The sequence below is a fragment of the Phodopus roborovskii genome, unplaced genomic scaffold, assembly GCF_943737965.1.
Source record: "Phodopus roborovskii unplaced genomic scaffold, PHOROB, whole genome shotgun sequence".
In the NCBI taxonomy this organism is placed as follows: Eukaryota; Metazoa; Chordata; class Mammalia; order Rodentia; family Cricetidae; genus Phodopus; species Phodopus roborovskii.
In genome coordinates, this window is record NW_026126540.1 from 28,958,804 (window position 1) to 28,974,535 (window position 15,732).

The 15,732-nt window shown below is 43.6% G+C and overlaps 1 protein-coding gene across 1 annotated transcript in view; it reads right to left on the bottom strand.

Moving 5' to 3' along the window:
* Nucleotides 1-15,732, bottom strand: part of LOC127233008 (myomegalin) — a 185,086-nt gene that overhangs the window by 26,737 nt on the left and 142,617 nt on the right. The window contains exons 25-29 of the mRNA XM_051199341.1: nt 11,451-11,539; nt 5,179-5,411; nt 2,197-2,629; nt 1,227-1,419; nt 119-235 (exon numbers count right to left, since the gene is read on the bottom strand). Coding sequence (XP_051055298.1) covers nt 119-235; nt 1,227-1,419; nt 2,197-2,629; nt 5,179-5,411; nt 11,451-11,539 — 1,065 coding nt within the window. The remainder of the gene's footprint in view (nt 1-118; nt 236-1,226; nt 1,420-2,196; nt 2,630-5,178; nt 5,412-11,450; nt 11,540-15,732) is intronic.

The following is a 15,732-nucleotide window of genomic DNA, read 5'->3' on the forward strand; positions in this document are numbered from 1 at the left end:
CCTGGGTCTCCTTCAGTCACAATTCTCCTGCCCCACTACTCATCATGGGTGGGAGTGGCCTAAGACATCCAAATGCAGCATAATATCCAGGGAGAGAAGGGGGGCCCTGAGCACTTACCGGGGCTGGTGGTCTCGTCACGTTCAGCTTCATTCTCACTCCGGCCACAAGTCTCGTAGCCCAGGTCTTGAAGGTCCACCTGGATTTGCTTGCTGTCCTGTTTCACCAGGGATTCACCTGTGTTCAGGATGAGACAGTGGGGGTTCAAAGTTCCACATGTTACCCCAACCTAAACAGCATATACCCTGCCCTTTAAGGCCAAGAAGTTAGAGCCAGGCTGGGGAAGAGGTTTTTTGGGACCCTGATGGGAGAAGATACAGCCTGTCATAGATTATAGGCACCCTCTCCACCTGGGTGACCCCATGGTTGCCATGGAGAGGCTCTCTTCTGAAAACAGAGGCTTAGTTGAGACTAGACATGGGCAGGTCAGGAACTGCATGCTGCCATGTCAGGAAGCTCCAGTGAGGTCATTAGGCCCTGTATCTATAAGGTCTTAGTTTCAATGGAGCTGAGGTGATTAAGAGTCTTGAGACATCTAGCCCTGCCCTGTCCAATAAGGTAGCACTTACCTCCCTGTGGTTATTCTTTATCAAACTAACCAAAATTCAACTTTCCAAGTTCACATGTCCTATCAATGCAGCACTATCTCTTGGACAGTATTGACTCTAGGGCAACAGTGATGCTGGGATTTTGAAGAATCTATTATGGCGCAAAGGTGGGGGTGGGGCACCATGTAGTGAGCCAAGTCAGCTTACTGACAGCCCTGGAAATCAGCAAGCTCAGATGTTAGTCTGCTTCGGTCCTTTATTTTTCACCCTAGATGTAAAGATGTATTAATCTTTATTCTACATGTAATGAATGTTGTTTTTGCCTTTGTGTACATATGTACACCATGTGCCTGTCTGGAGGTCAGAAGAGAGTATTGGTTGCCCTGAACTGTAGTTACAGCGGGCTGTGAAACACTTTATGGGTTTTGGGAACTAAACTGGGGTCTCCTTTCTTTATTCATTACATCCATCTACAGATTGGAGTAAAATATTCACACACAGTTCTAAGACTATAGTCATGGCTGGAGTGTTCACAGTTTGGAGTAGAAAGATAAAAGCTGGGAAGCAGGTGAGTTCATGGGGAGAGGACACTTTGATGACCACAGGCTGGTGACACTCACTGAATATGGCCCTGTACTTCTCCAGCTGGTTTGCCTGGGCAAACACGGTGGCTTCTGAGATGAGTAGCTTCTCCTGGAGGTCTTGATAGCGTTGTCTGCACTGAGCCAGCTGGGAACGCAGGTGTTTGGTGGACCCTGGGAGGTTAAATTCTGACTGGTGTCCAGAGTCCTGGGCCTGGGGCTTGTTCTCCAGCTGTGAAAGGACCCAGTACAAGAATCAGGACACTCTAAGGTTACCCTCTTTGTGGTGACAGTCACCTCTGTCTGAAAGCTGTGGACTGCGTGTATTATGTGCCTGGCACAGAAGTTTTCATGCCATTTGGCAGTTCTCTAGGCAGCTCCTAGGGAGCAGGGGTAATGTTATCTTTATGTTTCTCTCTGCAGCATTGTGACACAGTGCCAGTCAAGTCTCTAGGACAGCCTGTAGTAAACATTTACTCAATTGCTTGCAAGAAAGAGGTGGAAAACTCCACCCTACCCTCTCTGCATTCCTGTCTCAGGAGCCCTTCTCAGAATTCTCCATTTCACCGAATCTAAGGCAAAGTTCTTTTCCTCAGAAGGGTTTATATCCAGAACCTCCGGGGAAGCAGCAGTGGTAAGAAGATGGCATTGCACACCATTGGTCTGGCCTCTGTTGAGACCCAGAGCATCCCAATAGTGTGGCAGTCACATCCAACAAAAAGCCGCTGTGTCTGAGCATTCTCCACCACACGCGGAGCACCTGGAGGGCAGCTCATAACCCAAATCCAATGCAGTGTGTAACTAGGAATTAAATACTCAGAAACACCCATTCAATGGTGTGGAGCCCTTCTAATAATGCTGAATGGGTGTCTCCAATTACAGAGCCCTGCTTGGAGCATCAAAGCCTCTCTCCCTCAGTACTTCCCGAACCACGCGGCAGAACAGTGTAACGTAAAAACTGAAACCTCAGCCCTGTTTGAGTTTCTCACCTCGCCCTGCCCTCACTTACTTGGTGGGTGTCCACTGAGAGGGCTGCCCCGAGATTGAGGCTCTGGGGTCTGGGGCCAGGCCTTGCGGTCACATTCTCCTGCTCTTGGTGTCCATGCTTCCCAGAGGAAGGCAGGCCCGTGTCCATTCTGTCCACCTCCCTGGCCAGGCGCACAAGGAGCTCTGGCATCACTTTACTGTTCCCCTCCGAGCTGCTCAGGACCAGCTGTTCTTTGAGGATGTTGATGATGTTGTGGGCACTCTTCAGCTTCCCCTGGACCTTTCTGAACTCAGCCTGAAGGCTGCTCTCATCCACACTCCCTTTGGCGAGCACAGTCTCCACCATCGCCTCGCCCTTCTCCTTGTCTTCCTCAGCCTCCCACCCATCAGACATGGCTTCTCCCATCTGCTCTTTCAGTTCCGCATTCTCAAGGCACAGGCTCAGCATGCTGTTCCTGCAAAGGGAAGACGAGAAGGGGCCAGGTTGGGCTGGGTCCACAGCTCTGCAGAGACCTTTTCACCCACATCTTAGTGTGAGACAGGCTCAGAGCCATTCAGTAACTAAATCTCAGAGACCTGTATGCCTCACTCATACATGAGAAGACCCAGAGAGAAAGTATGGGAGGATGGCCTCACAACACATGCTTCAACAGCCGTTTGATGGCAGCATAGTTAAAAGACCATAAAATAGACCCCTGATCTATTTTTCTTTGCTTAGCCATATAGTTTCACATGCTTTAATATTCATGACCTCTGGAATGCACATGCAAACTTACAATATTAAGTTTCAGCTTAAAACAAAAATTCTGCCTATGACAAATTTGTTATTGTGGATTTTTATCATTGTATTACTTATCACTGGGTTTAAAAGCACTGAGTGATGAATTGGGGCTCACAAATACAAAATAAATAATACCAATCAGAACTGTAATAAAAATGCAGTTATTTAATTATTTGCCATATTTCTGGTCCATGTAATAGGACATGACCTTTCAGAGAGCAGATGCTGTGTTTACCCTATTCATCCTGTATTTCTGGGACCACCACACATGTGTGACACTTATGTAAAACATCTCTATTTGTTGAAGTAATGAAATGGACTAAACTGAGAACATAGGGCTACAGACAAACAGAAACACACATGCATACCCACACACACATGCATGTGCGCACACACACACACACACACACACACACACACACACACACACGCACACACAGATTCACACACTAAAGAATCAGTACTTGGGCATGTACCTAGACTAGGTCTCTCAGAATCCTAAAGTTTTGTAGTTTGCAGCAGAAGTTGTTAGGTGTGCACTCATGGGAGAAAATGCTTTGGGACATAGAACTCAGAGAGATTTTCAAAGAAGAAAAAGGTATAGGTCTGTTCCCAAAATTAGCATGTAGGAAGGAGAAAGAAAGGAAGGTATATACAAAAGAATATTTAGTTAGTTTTAAATCTTTCTGTTTTGTGGTGAAGCCCGATGTTTTCACACTATAATGAGAATAAACCTTGACAAGGGACTGAGTGTTAGGTATGTTCTATTTTTACTTCAGGGTTTAAAATTGAGTAGAGGGTTAAACAACTCAGATTTTCAGGTTAATAGCTCTATAGAAAATGGCAATAACCTACAAGTTTATCTGTACATGGTTTATATAGAAAGAGATGCTCTATTCCATGACATCACAATTAAATTCATACACATAAATGACTAAATGAATTTATATTTTTAACTTGGGTAAAATGTAAGGAAAAAATTATCATGACAGTTCAACAGAAAACAGCTGGTACATGTGGCTGCTAGGGATCAAACTCAAGCCCTAGTGCTTATGTGACAAGCACTTTGCCTATTGAGTCACCTCCCCCAGAATCTTAGTTGTTTTATTTATTATTGTTGTTGTTATTTTAGAAATCACAGACTATAGAAGAGAGGCTTGGGTGTTAACCAATCAGGAACAGGTGTGGCTGGCTGGCTAGCTCAGTTAGTTAGAGCATCAGGGGACTCCTCTAATCAGGAAGAAGTAACAAAAATCAGGAGGAAAGGGTCCGGCCTTGGCACTGTGAAATCTTGAGCAGGTTACTTGCATCTTTGTACACATGAATTTCCATAACTGTGAAACAAAGACAACAGGCTGGGTCCAATATCCTATTCAATGTATAACAGCAGGCACGTTTAAGTGACAAGTATGGGCAGAGACTGAGTAAATAGGTCCTCAACCAAAATTTGTGCACCCACATAGCTTCTCTAATAATAAGCCATGATGAATATGGCTCCCAGAGGTGAATAGTACTGACACCTAGAATAATAACAAGACTTAATTATAATTATGTAGATATGTGTGCATGTGTGTGTACTCATATGGAGGTTGGAGGTTGACTCCTGGTGTCTTCCTCTATTGATGCCCATCTTATCATTTGAGACAGGGCATCTCACTGAAGCTTGAAATTATCAATGTGTTTTTCAGCTCTTTTTTTCCATTTCTTTCTTTCAAAAATCTCCTTACATCCGAAGTAGTCAATGGATCAGTCCCTGTCATTTTTCTAATTTTAGTGAAACGGCAAAGACTATTAAAGCTGCAATTCTATGATTCAACTGTTTACACTTCTGAGAGGGAAGTGGATGCGGATAGATGGGGCTGGGCAAACCCTCCTCCTGAAAGACTCTCCCGGTTCTCTCTCCAGCAGGGAAGCTCCCTGGGTAGGTGATTACGGGACTTGATCCAGAAGGCCTCCCATACTACTAAGGAAGATTCTGTCCATACATGTATTTATACATCTGGGCAGTAACAGCGAGCATTATCGTACCAAATTAAGAGCAGATTACTTTAGTAGTGAAAATGTCCATTACTATCTAACACCACTAACCTTTCTCTAAAGAGTATACAAAAACATTAAGGCACAGAGCCTGTACTGTGGATCACCCGTGGTCAGCACCATGGATGTAGCAAGGTGAGCTCTTGACTGAGGTCGCTCACCATCCTGGGGAAAGTTGGGGCATACCTGATGTGGGACACAGAGGAAAACCCCGCTTCTTCAATTTGAGCCTTCAGCTCCTTGAGTTCCGCCTCGGCTTTCCTCTTCTCCTCTAGGTGCTGGTGGGCTTCAGCCCTCAGGTGAAGCAGTTCTTCCTGAAGACACCTGTTACTGTCCTCTCCTGCCAGGGAAGGGGGCTGAAGATGTATGTTCTGGGTCTCCATGGTCGCCAGGCTTTTCTCCAAGGTCGCCTTGATGAGCTGAAAGAAAACCACGGTTTAAAGAAGTAATGTCACTGAAGGGGACCAAAGAACACCTGCAAAGGGAGATCCTGATGGAAGCAAAAGACAAAACTCAATTATCCTCTCTTTGAGGCAGTCATAATGGCCCTGGGGTTGATTTGGGAAGCGAGGGCCATTGCAGGAAGAAGAGAATCCAGAGATGGTGAGAAACATACATGCACACACCCATCCTGAATGAGAACAAATGAGGCTTAACCTGGTCTAGTGGATGCTGATATCGTGGTGCTTCCCTTCATAGGGGCACAAAGTCCTCCAAAAATCTTCCAAGTCAAAATGCTTTACTGGCCCCAGAGCACTGGATCGTTGTCTGTGAAGGTCATGGCTCAGGATGCCAGGGCTCAAAGGCTAAACCCCTGCCTGCATCTCAGACTCCAAAGAGGAGAAGAAGCCCAAGAGCACCTGCAGCCACTCCCCGAATTAAAATCATGGAGCTACAAGTAGAGCAAAGCAAGGCCAATTCCAGTGACAGCAGGAGAATTGCCTACAATCACAGAGTTTGAGCTGACGCCGCCCTACTGGACACCACCGAGTTTTCCCTTTTGATTAATGCCTTGTGTCAGCACTGTCATCTAAATTCTATAAATCTAAGCCTGTGAGAAGAAAACAAAGTAGATTTCATGGTGTCTTTCTTCTTAAGGATTCTCTTGAAGTCACTCCCAAATGTTTCATTTAAAACGGATTTCAAAGTGCTTTTCTTAAGTGGAAGGTTGGGAGTGACTTTCTTATCACGCATGCTAGGTTTATCTCTAACTATTTTCTGCACTTTTATAAAGGTATTAATACATCTCAGAATTTTGGTGTGATGACCTACATAGCATATGACTATTTTAATATAAGAATTTCTTCCACATTCCTCCCTCCTTACTTTTTGAAACAGGGTCTTGCCTTACAGCTCATATTGGCCCCAATCTTGCCAATATCCCAGGCTGTCCTTGAACTCTTGGTTCTCCTGGCTTATCCTCCTCAGCGCTGGGTTTATAAATGGTGCTTCTGCACACATCTCAACAATACTCTCCACACTTCCCAGTCACAATGGTTTATTTTTCCTCTCAGTGGTACTGTTTGAAAATTATACTCAACTTCAGGTCAGTTTTGACTGTCACTCTTCACCCCTCCACACAGGAATTTCTGTGCCATGCTATTTTCTTTTACCTCTATTAATATCGTGAGTCATGTTTGTCACTTATAAATTCACTCTTGTTATATAGAACATGTCCTGATTACAAAGCCACTAAAACAGTCAATGTGCACCTCTTTAAACCATGCAGTCATCACCTGACTAGAGAATGATTCATATAATTAATTATGTTTTATACTTCATTTAGGTCACTAGCATATTGAACAGAATAGGATTCAGAGCAAGGTATGTGGGTCAATGATCGGCAGAGCAGCATGGGTGGCCACAAAGGTGTTGACTTTTGCTATTTCCTGTAACAAAGCTAGGGCATGCCTGGTGTTGACTTTTGCTAATCCTTGTAACAAAGCTATGGCATGCCTGTGTTGTATATGTTTGTGGTAGCGCTCACTCAGAACACACACGTAACGGATTTAGTACTATGACAATTGAAATTGTCAAGTGATATACAGTCATATAGAACCATCTCATAGACACAGCTACTCAGTCTTTAGGCATTCAATCCCATCCAGGCTTTGAGAGTCCAGCAGTGACCAGACTATAGACAATGTCTGTCTCTAAGACTGCTGCCTGGTGTAGTCAGCTGCTGCCATCTCCATGTGTTAGCATCCAGTAACTGTAATAGAAAAAGAACTGAGTATTGAATAGGACCCTTTTGAAGGCTTATAACCATAAGCTTCACTTAACTATGTGGCGTGCTAGGAGTGGTGGCCCATGCTAGTAATTCCAGCACCTGGGAGGCTGAGGCCATTTCAAAAGCCCCCCACATAAAGAATAGGTAGGCAAAAATACACAAGTAAACTTTGTGATGTTACCTCTCTATATAAACTATAAAATGCAATGAACATAACTAAAATCATGATTAGACTTGAATATGGACACAATAGTCACTCTTAACCTTGAGTGTTGTTTATGCCTAAAACAACTCAGCTTGAATGAGGTCTATCCATTGTCAAAATACCTTCCTGTGTGTGCATTCAATTGGTTTCAATATACCTATTTTCTCTTAGAGGAAAACATTTTGATTCATGAAATATGGATGCCAGAATAACCTTAAAATTCATCAGGTCTGATTTCTCATTTTAAAATAAGGAAATGAATCATTGCATAGACACAGAGGTGTCCAATCTCATGATGTGATAATATGACATTATAACCTACAAATGTGCAGAGCTTCATTTGCAGACATGTTGGAGCACATGGGGCCATAGACTAAATGCATCTGGTAGAGATCTGGTCATTGTCAGCCTACTTGGAGTATTCACAGCTCTGAAAGGAAGCCCCCCCCCACTTTATAATTTAAATATAAATGTATGAAAAGTGAGTTAGGATCTAGACTCATTAGCTTTCACTGCCTATGAAAAGCAAATATTCCTGTTCTTTTCCTCAATAAAACTCCTATCCAGTGTGTGTAATGCTAGTGTGACTCCTTGGGGGTCCAGTTAAAATATAATTCTCTTACTGCTTTCCTTATATCACCCAAGTCACGTGAGCAGTTTGACCTTTTTGGCCTTTCCGTAGGCCTACTTCAGAGCTGTACTTTCCCTTGAATGGAGCAGCTTTGTTTCCACGCTCTCTCTTCATATTTTCCACAGTGAAGGTCAATTTTCAGACAATATTAAAGATATGAAGAAATCATCATTTCTCAACTAATCAAGTGTTGGTCATCATCAGAAAAAAACCAAACAAAACAAAAACCACAAAGAGCTGTCACCTCACCTGTATTAGAATGTGTTGTATATATTTTAAGAATGACAACACGCATGAGGTACTGAGTTCTCTCCTCAGAACAACAATAACAACAACAACAACAAAAATAAAACAGAAGACAGGAAAGCAAGGAAAAAAGGAAAGAATAAAAAAAAAAAGGATGCTAAGTTAGTATGCCTTTGTAGAAATGGTATGACAAGTAATTTAAAAAAAAAAAAAACTAGACAAAAACTACTATATGACTCAGGATTTCCACTTCTGGGTATATACCTCCAAAGAAGCTGAAATCAGTGTGTGAGCTGATGTTCACAAATGCTACAATATGGAGTCAACCTGGGTGTCTATAAATGTGTGAGTAAATTACATGTAATGAAAAAAAAAGAGCAGATATCCTGTATTTGCTTAAATCTGAGAACATTAGGCTATGTGAAATAAAGCCGCTCACAGGAAGACAAATACCACACCACCTTCCTTCTATGACTTACATGGGGACTCAACAAAGTAGAGCTAACTGAAGTAGAAAGAATGGTTGGTGGCCTCCGGAGCCTGGTGTGGGAGGAGGATACAATAGGGACTTGGGAAGTCACAAAGCTTCACACAGACAGAAGAAACAGGCTTTGAGGCTAGTTGTTCACATGGTAACAATAGCTAGCATATTTTAAAGTAACTAAGAAATTTCAAATGTCTCACCATGAGAAAATAAAAGTAGGCAAGGTACTAATGTATTAATTAACTAGACAATTATTTCACTATATGTGTGTATATCAAATCACCATGTTGTACTCTGTGCGCTTAATTATGATTTGATAACAAAATATTAGTATTTTTAAAATAGCTTTTCTCTTCCCCCCCCCTCAGATTTAGGTATTGATCTCTTTGAGATTGAAAGCTGACTACTGATGAACTTTCCTGCACTGAATATGTTTAGATGAATAGGGATGGTTGACTGCTCTCCAGTGTCCTTTGTGGCTATCTCCCAGGCATTTATTATAGACCTTACAACTTTTCAAGACTGGAATTTTGTGGGTAATATCTAGGGAAGATTTCTACCATGGTCAGATTTGATGCTCTCTAAGGCAAGTGACTTCCTAGAAATGAGAAAACAAAGTGGATGTGTTTGTTAGGGAAAGTGTGTATATGAGTGTGTTATGAAGGGAATGTGGCAGCCAGACAATGGTGGCACACGCCTTTAATCCCAGCACTTGGGAGGCAGAGGCAGGCGTATCTCTGTGAGTTCAAGGCCAGCCTGGTCTGCAGAATGAATTCCAGGACAGCCTGGGTTACACAGAGAAACCCTGTATCAACACCAAAACAAACAAAAACAAAAAAGAAGGGAGTGTAGGGTCAACAATGAAATTCATCTCCCAAGACTACAATAAGGAAGAGCTCAGGCGCTAATCCTAAAGGGAAATGAGCAAATAAACCTTTAGAATCTGGACACACAGCAGTTATGGCAAAGCAAGCTTTATTTAATTTGTAACAGAAGAGTCACAACTCAAAGTCAGCAAAAGATGAAGTGAACTCACAGCGGCTTCACATCCAGTGCCTACTCAAAGCTGGAAATCAGTTGTCAATGTGACAGGAAGAAAATGATGCTTACCCCAAGGATTCTTCATCTAGGAGGCATACACTTCTGTCTATTAAGAATAAAGCCCCGATCTGAAGGTTTGTTAACTTATAATTACACTGAGTACTTCCTATGCCAACTACCAAGACAAACGCTGTGATGTGAGGGGGCACGAAATTCGACTCCTGGGTGAGACTGACCTTCTCACAGTAGAGTCCGGTCATCTTCTCAGGGTGAAGTTATAGGAAAGAAGGCTGGGGAAGAAATGACTTTACAAACCAGTTTGCCTGCAAGATTTGCAGCACCAAGATAGTTAGAACATGGTGATCAGAATCTGATGGCCATGGTATCCGTATCTTCTGTTTATTTAATCTGAAGTTACTCCTGTCCCACAGCTGTTACAGCCATTGTGTCCAGCCAACATCCCAATCTGTTTAGAGTAGACTTCTGTTCATCCTGCAAATTCTCTCACCCAAGATCCTTGATGAAATCAGGGAGGGAGGGTCAGAGACATCTGTGTATCGAAGCAGTGGTATATCTAATTAAAACTGCAGCCCATTAGTCCACGAGGAGGACTCAGAGGACACAAATAGAGAAGTACAGCTAACCCTCAAGGGAAAGTGATGGGTAGCAACAAAAAAGGAGATCCTGACAGAGAGGAAGGAAACTCGTGGTGATGTCTAGTGTCCCAGACAAACTCAGGTCCTCAAGAGCCCCAAACCATGCCAAATCCTACTCCGTTAGGGATCTGTTCACTTGGCCTCTTGTTATCAGTTTAATGGCCGTCTCCTCTTTTCTCATGCAGGAAATATACAGGCAGACCCAGGGAGCCCCATTTCCCCTACAAGTGTTCCTGATAGCCTCAGCAAGATATCACTAGAAAAGCCCAGCTTCTTTCTAGCAATGATCCACTTTTCTACATCAGTTTAAGAGCCACCGGCCTTTAGATGTGACTGTTGAATGTCTGGGACAAGGTAGACACAGTTGGTTCCAATGAGCGCTAAGAGCACTAAGGGTGACTTAACCTCTGAGGTCCAGGGCATTTGCTCTTGGGCTTGAGATGTTACATTTCTCTGACGGTGGGTCGGTGACAAATTCTGAGGCATGGCAGGACTGGCCATTGGGCAGCCTGTCAGATCACAGAGCAAATCTTCTCTTCTACTTCACAGAGAGAGATTCCCTGATTCGGAGAGGTCCCTGGGAGTTTCTTAGATAAGGACTCGTCAAGCAGGCCCTAGGCCTCGCTATCCCCCCAGACAGCCCTTCCATGTTTCTCTGTCTTCTGTTTTGTGTTTCAGTCATAAAAGCCAAAGAAGGGAAGCATCCATAGTCTTGTAAGTAACGGTTCTTCTGAAACTAAAGCTACAGACAGGAAATAGCGACAAAGGAGGGTAGGAAGGGACAGGAAGCAGAAATAAGAAACAGAAGTAGTAAAAACAAAAGGTAGACGGAACAGAAAAAGATAAGGAGAAACAGGGAGCGGCCAGGGGGTGGGTTACGTAAAAGATGCCTTCGCCCTCGCGGTGCACGGCGGCTGGAGGTGGGAGTCAGAGCCGAGAAAGCCTCACACCTCTCACTGACTTACTTGCTGGTGGCTGTTGTGTGCAGCCTCCTCCTCGATGCTGTCTGTGAACTCCGTGCTTGTGTCTTCGGTGTCATCACCCGCAGACGCACCTGGAAGAAAGTCCAGAAGAGAAAGGTGACTCCTGCACAGATGGCTTCCAGACGGCAGGTACAATTACACATTTGCCATCTACCTCTGATTTTTTTCTGTTCTTCATACTCTTGGCCAGTGATGGGGAAAACAAGCCTTCTTCTCCTATACAAACTGTACTTTCTTCCTGATAGTTCATCCTAAGCCTCAAAACAAGCTCACTTTGACTATCCTGCTATGCTTTAGAAACTGTTCCTCTCCCCCATTTCAACTCATTCTTCTCCATTCTGTTCAAACACTAATGTTCTCTTAACACGGCCAGACGCCACTAACCTTTCTCCCACCACCGACTGCTGAGCAGGCCCCTCATTTCCTGCTATCAGGGCAGCTCCTCTCACCCCTCCCATGATGGGATGGTTTGTCCAGAGGGTGACAGTATCTCTGAGGAACTCATCTCTGGGATCTGTGCCTCACGGAGGTCAGGATGTGAGGCATAGGATGGCCCAGGGGCTTTCTGATTCCTCCCTCTAACCATCCGCCCTGTACACCTCTCTCAACCTCTTTCAGAGCCAGCATCTGTTGCATCAGATTCTCTGTACTGCTCTGCTCAAATGGCATGTAGTCTCATCCTTCATCTTCTAAAGGTGTACCTGTCACCCTAGAGCATAAGCAACTATATCCCGCTGCAAGGGACAAGTGGCTGCGGTTAGTGGTCTGGGTGGCACTGGGCAAGAGAACCTTCACCGAGGATGGATGGCTTTGCTCTGTGCCCCCACTGCTCAAGAGAGAAGACTTTGATTATTACTTTATACTTAAATGGCCATGTGGCTAGTGGCTGCTATACAGGATGGCATAAACATGTAGCATTTATTCCTTTTAAAACTGATTATAATAAAAGGTTGTCCATGCAATTCTCCATTAAGAACTGTGACCCACATTACTGATTTCTCCACTCAGCACATCAAAGAATATCTATTGTGACATTTTTTTAATCTCATGGAATTTGCCAAGTTTGGGAACCTATTAACATCAAGTTCTGATCCCACCTCATCTTTTATCTACTGAGTAACCCCAGGGTTTAAAGAGATTCTGTGGTTTGTCTAAGGATACACAGCTAGTTCTGACAAGATTGGGGCCAGTAAATCAAGTGTCTAGACTCAGGAAGCATTGTTTTTTTATGGTGGAAAACCTGATTACTTCTTCCAAGACCAAAGAACATCCCCCTGAGCTCAGACTCTCATAGATGAAGTCTCAACATGAAGAACGAACATTCACAGCTACAGCGATCATACTTCTTAGCTACGTTAAGAAAGCCTGAATTACTTCCATTCTGCACACCAAGCAGAAAGTAGACAGTTCACATCTACCTTCCAATTCTTAGTACCTGCAAGTCCATGATAGGTCACTTGCAATGGCTTGCTCATCTCATCAAAGAGCTAAGAAGTAGGTAATAAGTGAGTTGTCCTAACAGCTATTGGCCCCAGTCTCCACTGTGGATGCTGCTATACCTTCAGGGGAGAGCAGGATTCTATTCAGTAAAACCATGGACCAGGAGGCAGCTGTACCACTCAGCATCTTTAGATACTTCCTGCAGTCAGTGTATAGTAAGACTTTTTAACTGCTCCCTGGAACAGCAGGACCATCTCCCTCAGGGGCCTGGTAAGTAGAGGTGAATGAACACAATCCCTAAGTCCAGAGCTGCTTTCAAAGCCCACTAGAACCAGGATGCCAAGTCATTGATGTGTACTTATTTTTGGAAAATTTGTCCCTGTCCAACAGCAGAGATGGTTTTTCCCCCCTGCAGAGAAAAATTAACTTTCTCACTGAGTGACAGATCAAGAAAGCAACTTTTCTCACTGTTTCCCTTTGGAGCTGGAAAATGACTGAGGACCAAGGGAGCTCTGTGAGGTCAACATTCCCATATCATTCTCGCTGGGCTGTAGTGTCTGCTCCACGCTCAGTCCCCATCCCTAAGTCATCCCTGCACTGGGATTCAGGAGTACATATGTTGGGGTCTTTCTGCTGCTAGAACTGCATTTCTTCTATTCCCTCTGCAAACCCATTACGAGGACAGCATGCCTTGTTTCTGGTTTTGTCAGAAATTCCAGACAAAAGAAAATTCCCCATTTCCCCCAACCCTCTATTACATGGAGGTTTTGTTTCTCTCTTCCTTAATGGAGCTTGATAGGTATTCTGCTTTTTTTTTTTCCAACTAAAAAGGCTGAAAATATATGTTGGAGAATAAAGTCAAAACTAAAAAGAAATATGAGAATAGAGTGAGTATGTCATCTCACACAATGTCCTATTTGGGAGCAACCATTAGAAATCCCTCTCTCTGTCACAATGTCCATTTTTAATAAATGAAAAGAATTCTTTTAGGGCTGGCATGTGGCTCAGCGTCAAGAGTGCTTTGCTTTCAAAGTCCTGGGTTTGATCCCTACCAACACACAGAGCCAGGTCTTGGTGTCACACACCTGTAACCCCTGGAAGCAGGGACATCAGGAGTTGAAGGTCTTCCTCAGATACAAGTGAGTTGGATGTCAATGAGACCATGCCCCTCTTCCAAGAAAAACATAAGAATTCCCTTTTCTAAGCCTTTTACAAGGCAACTGAAGACTACCCGTCTTAACTATCTTGGGACAGTTTAACCTTTTAAATGAAAGAGACCCAACAAAACTGATCCTCTGTTCATTTTTGATAACCTATGAGATTCTCTGAGAGCTAATGATCTGCCCGTTTCCAATAACTTCACTTTTCGGAGATGGAGCTTTACAAGTCAGCACACAGACTCAACTGAAATATTATCATACACCGAGACTTCAGTGGAAATTCTCAGCGTGGTTCTTGGAAGTTCCTAGGCCCCGAAGTGCACAAATGGAGGGGATGCCACATATCCATATCCCATTTGCACTTTGTTTTCTACAGTTCCATGATTTTACAAAGTACACAGAAATAAAACAAGTCTCTAAAAGGTAGCAGAATCCTCGAGTTGATAGTTTAAACATTGTGCAATTACAAGGTGTCCTTATCAGTGAGGCAGACACTCACTGTATTTTTAAATCGAAGATGGCATGGTGATTAAGAATGTGGACTCTGGTGTCAGATCATCTGTTTGAATATGCTTTTGCATATTATGTGACTTCAGTTAGGGTTCGTAATGCTATCTGTTTCAGGCAGCTGTTGCGACCTTCAAACAACTTGAGACTTCAAAGGGCTTGCTGATGCTGTGCTTAGAGCAGTGCTTGGCATGATGTGTAATCAGTAGGTCTTACCCTTAAGCAGTATCATTTTGCTATTGCTGGTGAACTGAAGTAGTCCTTGTGCTGTGTGGGTGAGGGCTGGCAAGGCTGAAGGCTATGGAACCTAACTAAATATAGGCAGCAGGGTGGTGTTAAAATCCTGATGATACTGATTTCACCTGCAAGTCTTTTCTTCTGAATTGTTGCTTCCTAGCACAAGAGGGAAAGCCCAGGCTGGAGGGAAAACAGGGCGATCCCTTTGGAAAGCTGACATTGTCATCATCAGAACTATCTTGAAATGGCGCTACACATGAATAGCTTTAAAGGAAACTTTACACACTTTCCTTTTAATTCTCAGTCGTGAGAAAACTTAGTATGGTCAGGTATTCTTCCCAGGTCCCACTCTATGGCCAATATTGCCATTATTTCCCTTATTTACATGGGGACAGCAAGGAGCGGTACCTTTCCACGGTCACTTCGAACATGGCAGGGGCCACGTGTAACTTATTTTGAAAATGGATTTGCAAGGTTGAAACTCACAGTCTGAGTAAGTTTGCAGGCCAACTGTTCTTTCCCTGAGGATCTTGTGCTGGCCTTCTTGGGCCCATCTTACTTTTCATTCCCAGGCACTCTGCCATGTGCTCATTATTGGAATACTCACATTTTTACATCATGAACTCAATCTTTCTGGCTCAGTATGACGATGCTATATGAGAATGGAAGACAAAAATTCTCTATAGAGCTTCAGTTCCCCTACATCCATTTTCTTTAGGACCATGTGAATGCCAAGATTCCTTACAGCTCTCCTTAGCCTCTGCTGAGATTCTTTTAGACAGATGCTCATCTTGGAGAGTAAGTAGTGCAGTTCTGAAAGCAGTCACCAGGCCTCTTTATGGAGTACTTCTTTCTGCCTTTCAAATACAACGGTTCCTAAGAGGGCTGTCTCGTGTGAATATTACTAAGAAAAAAGCTGT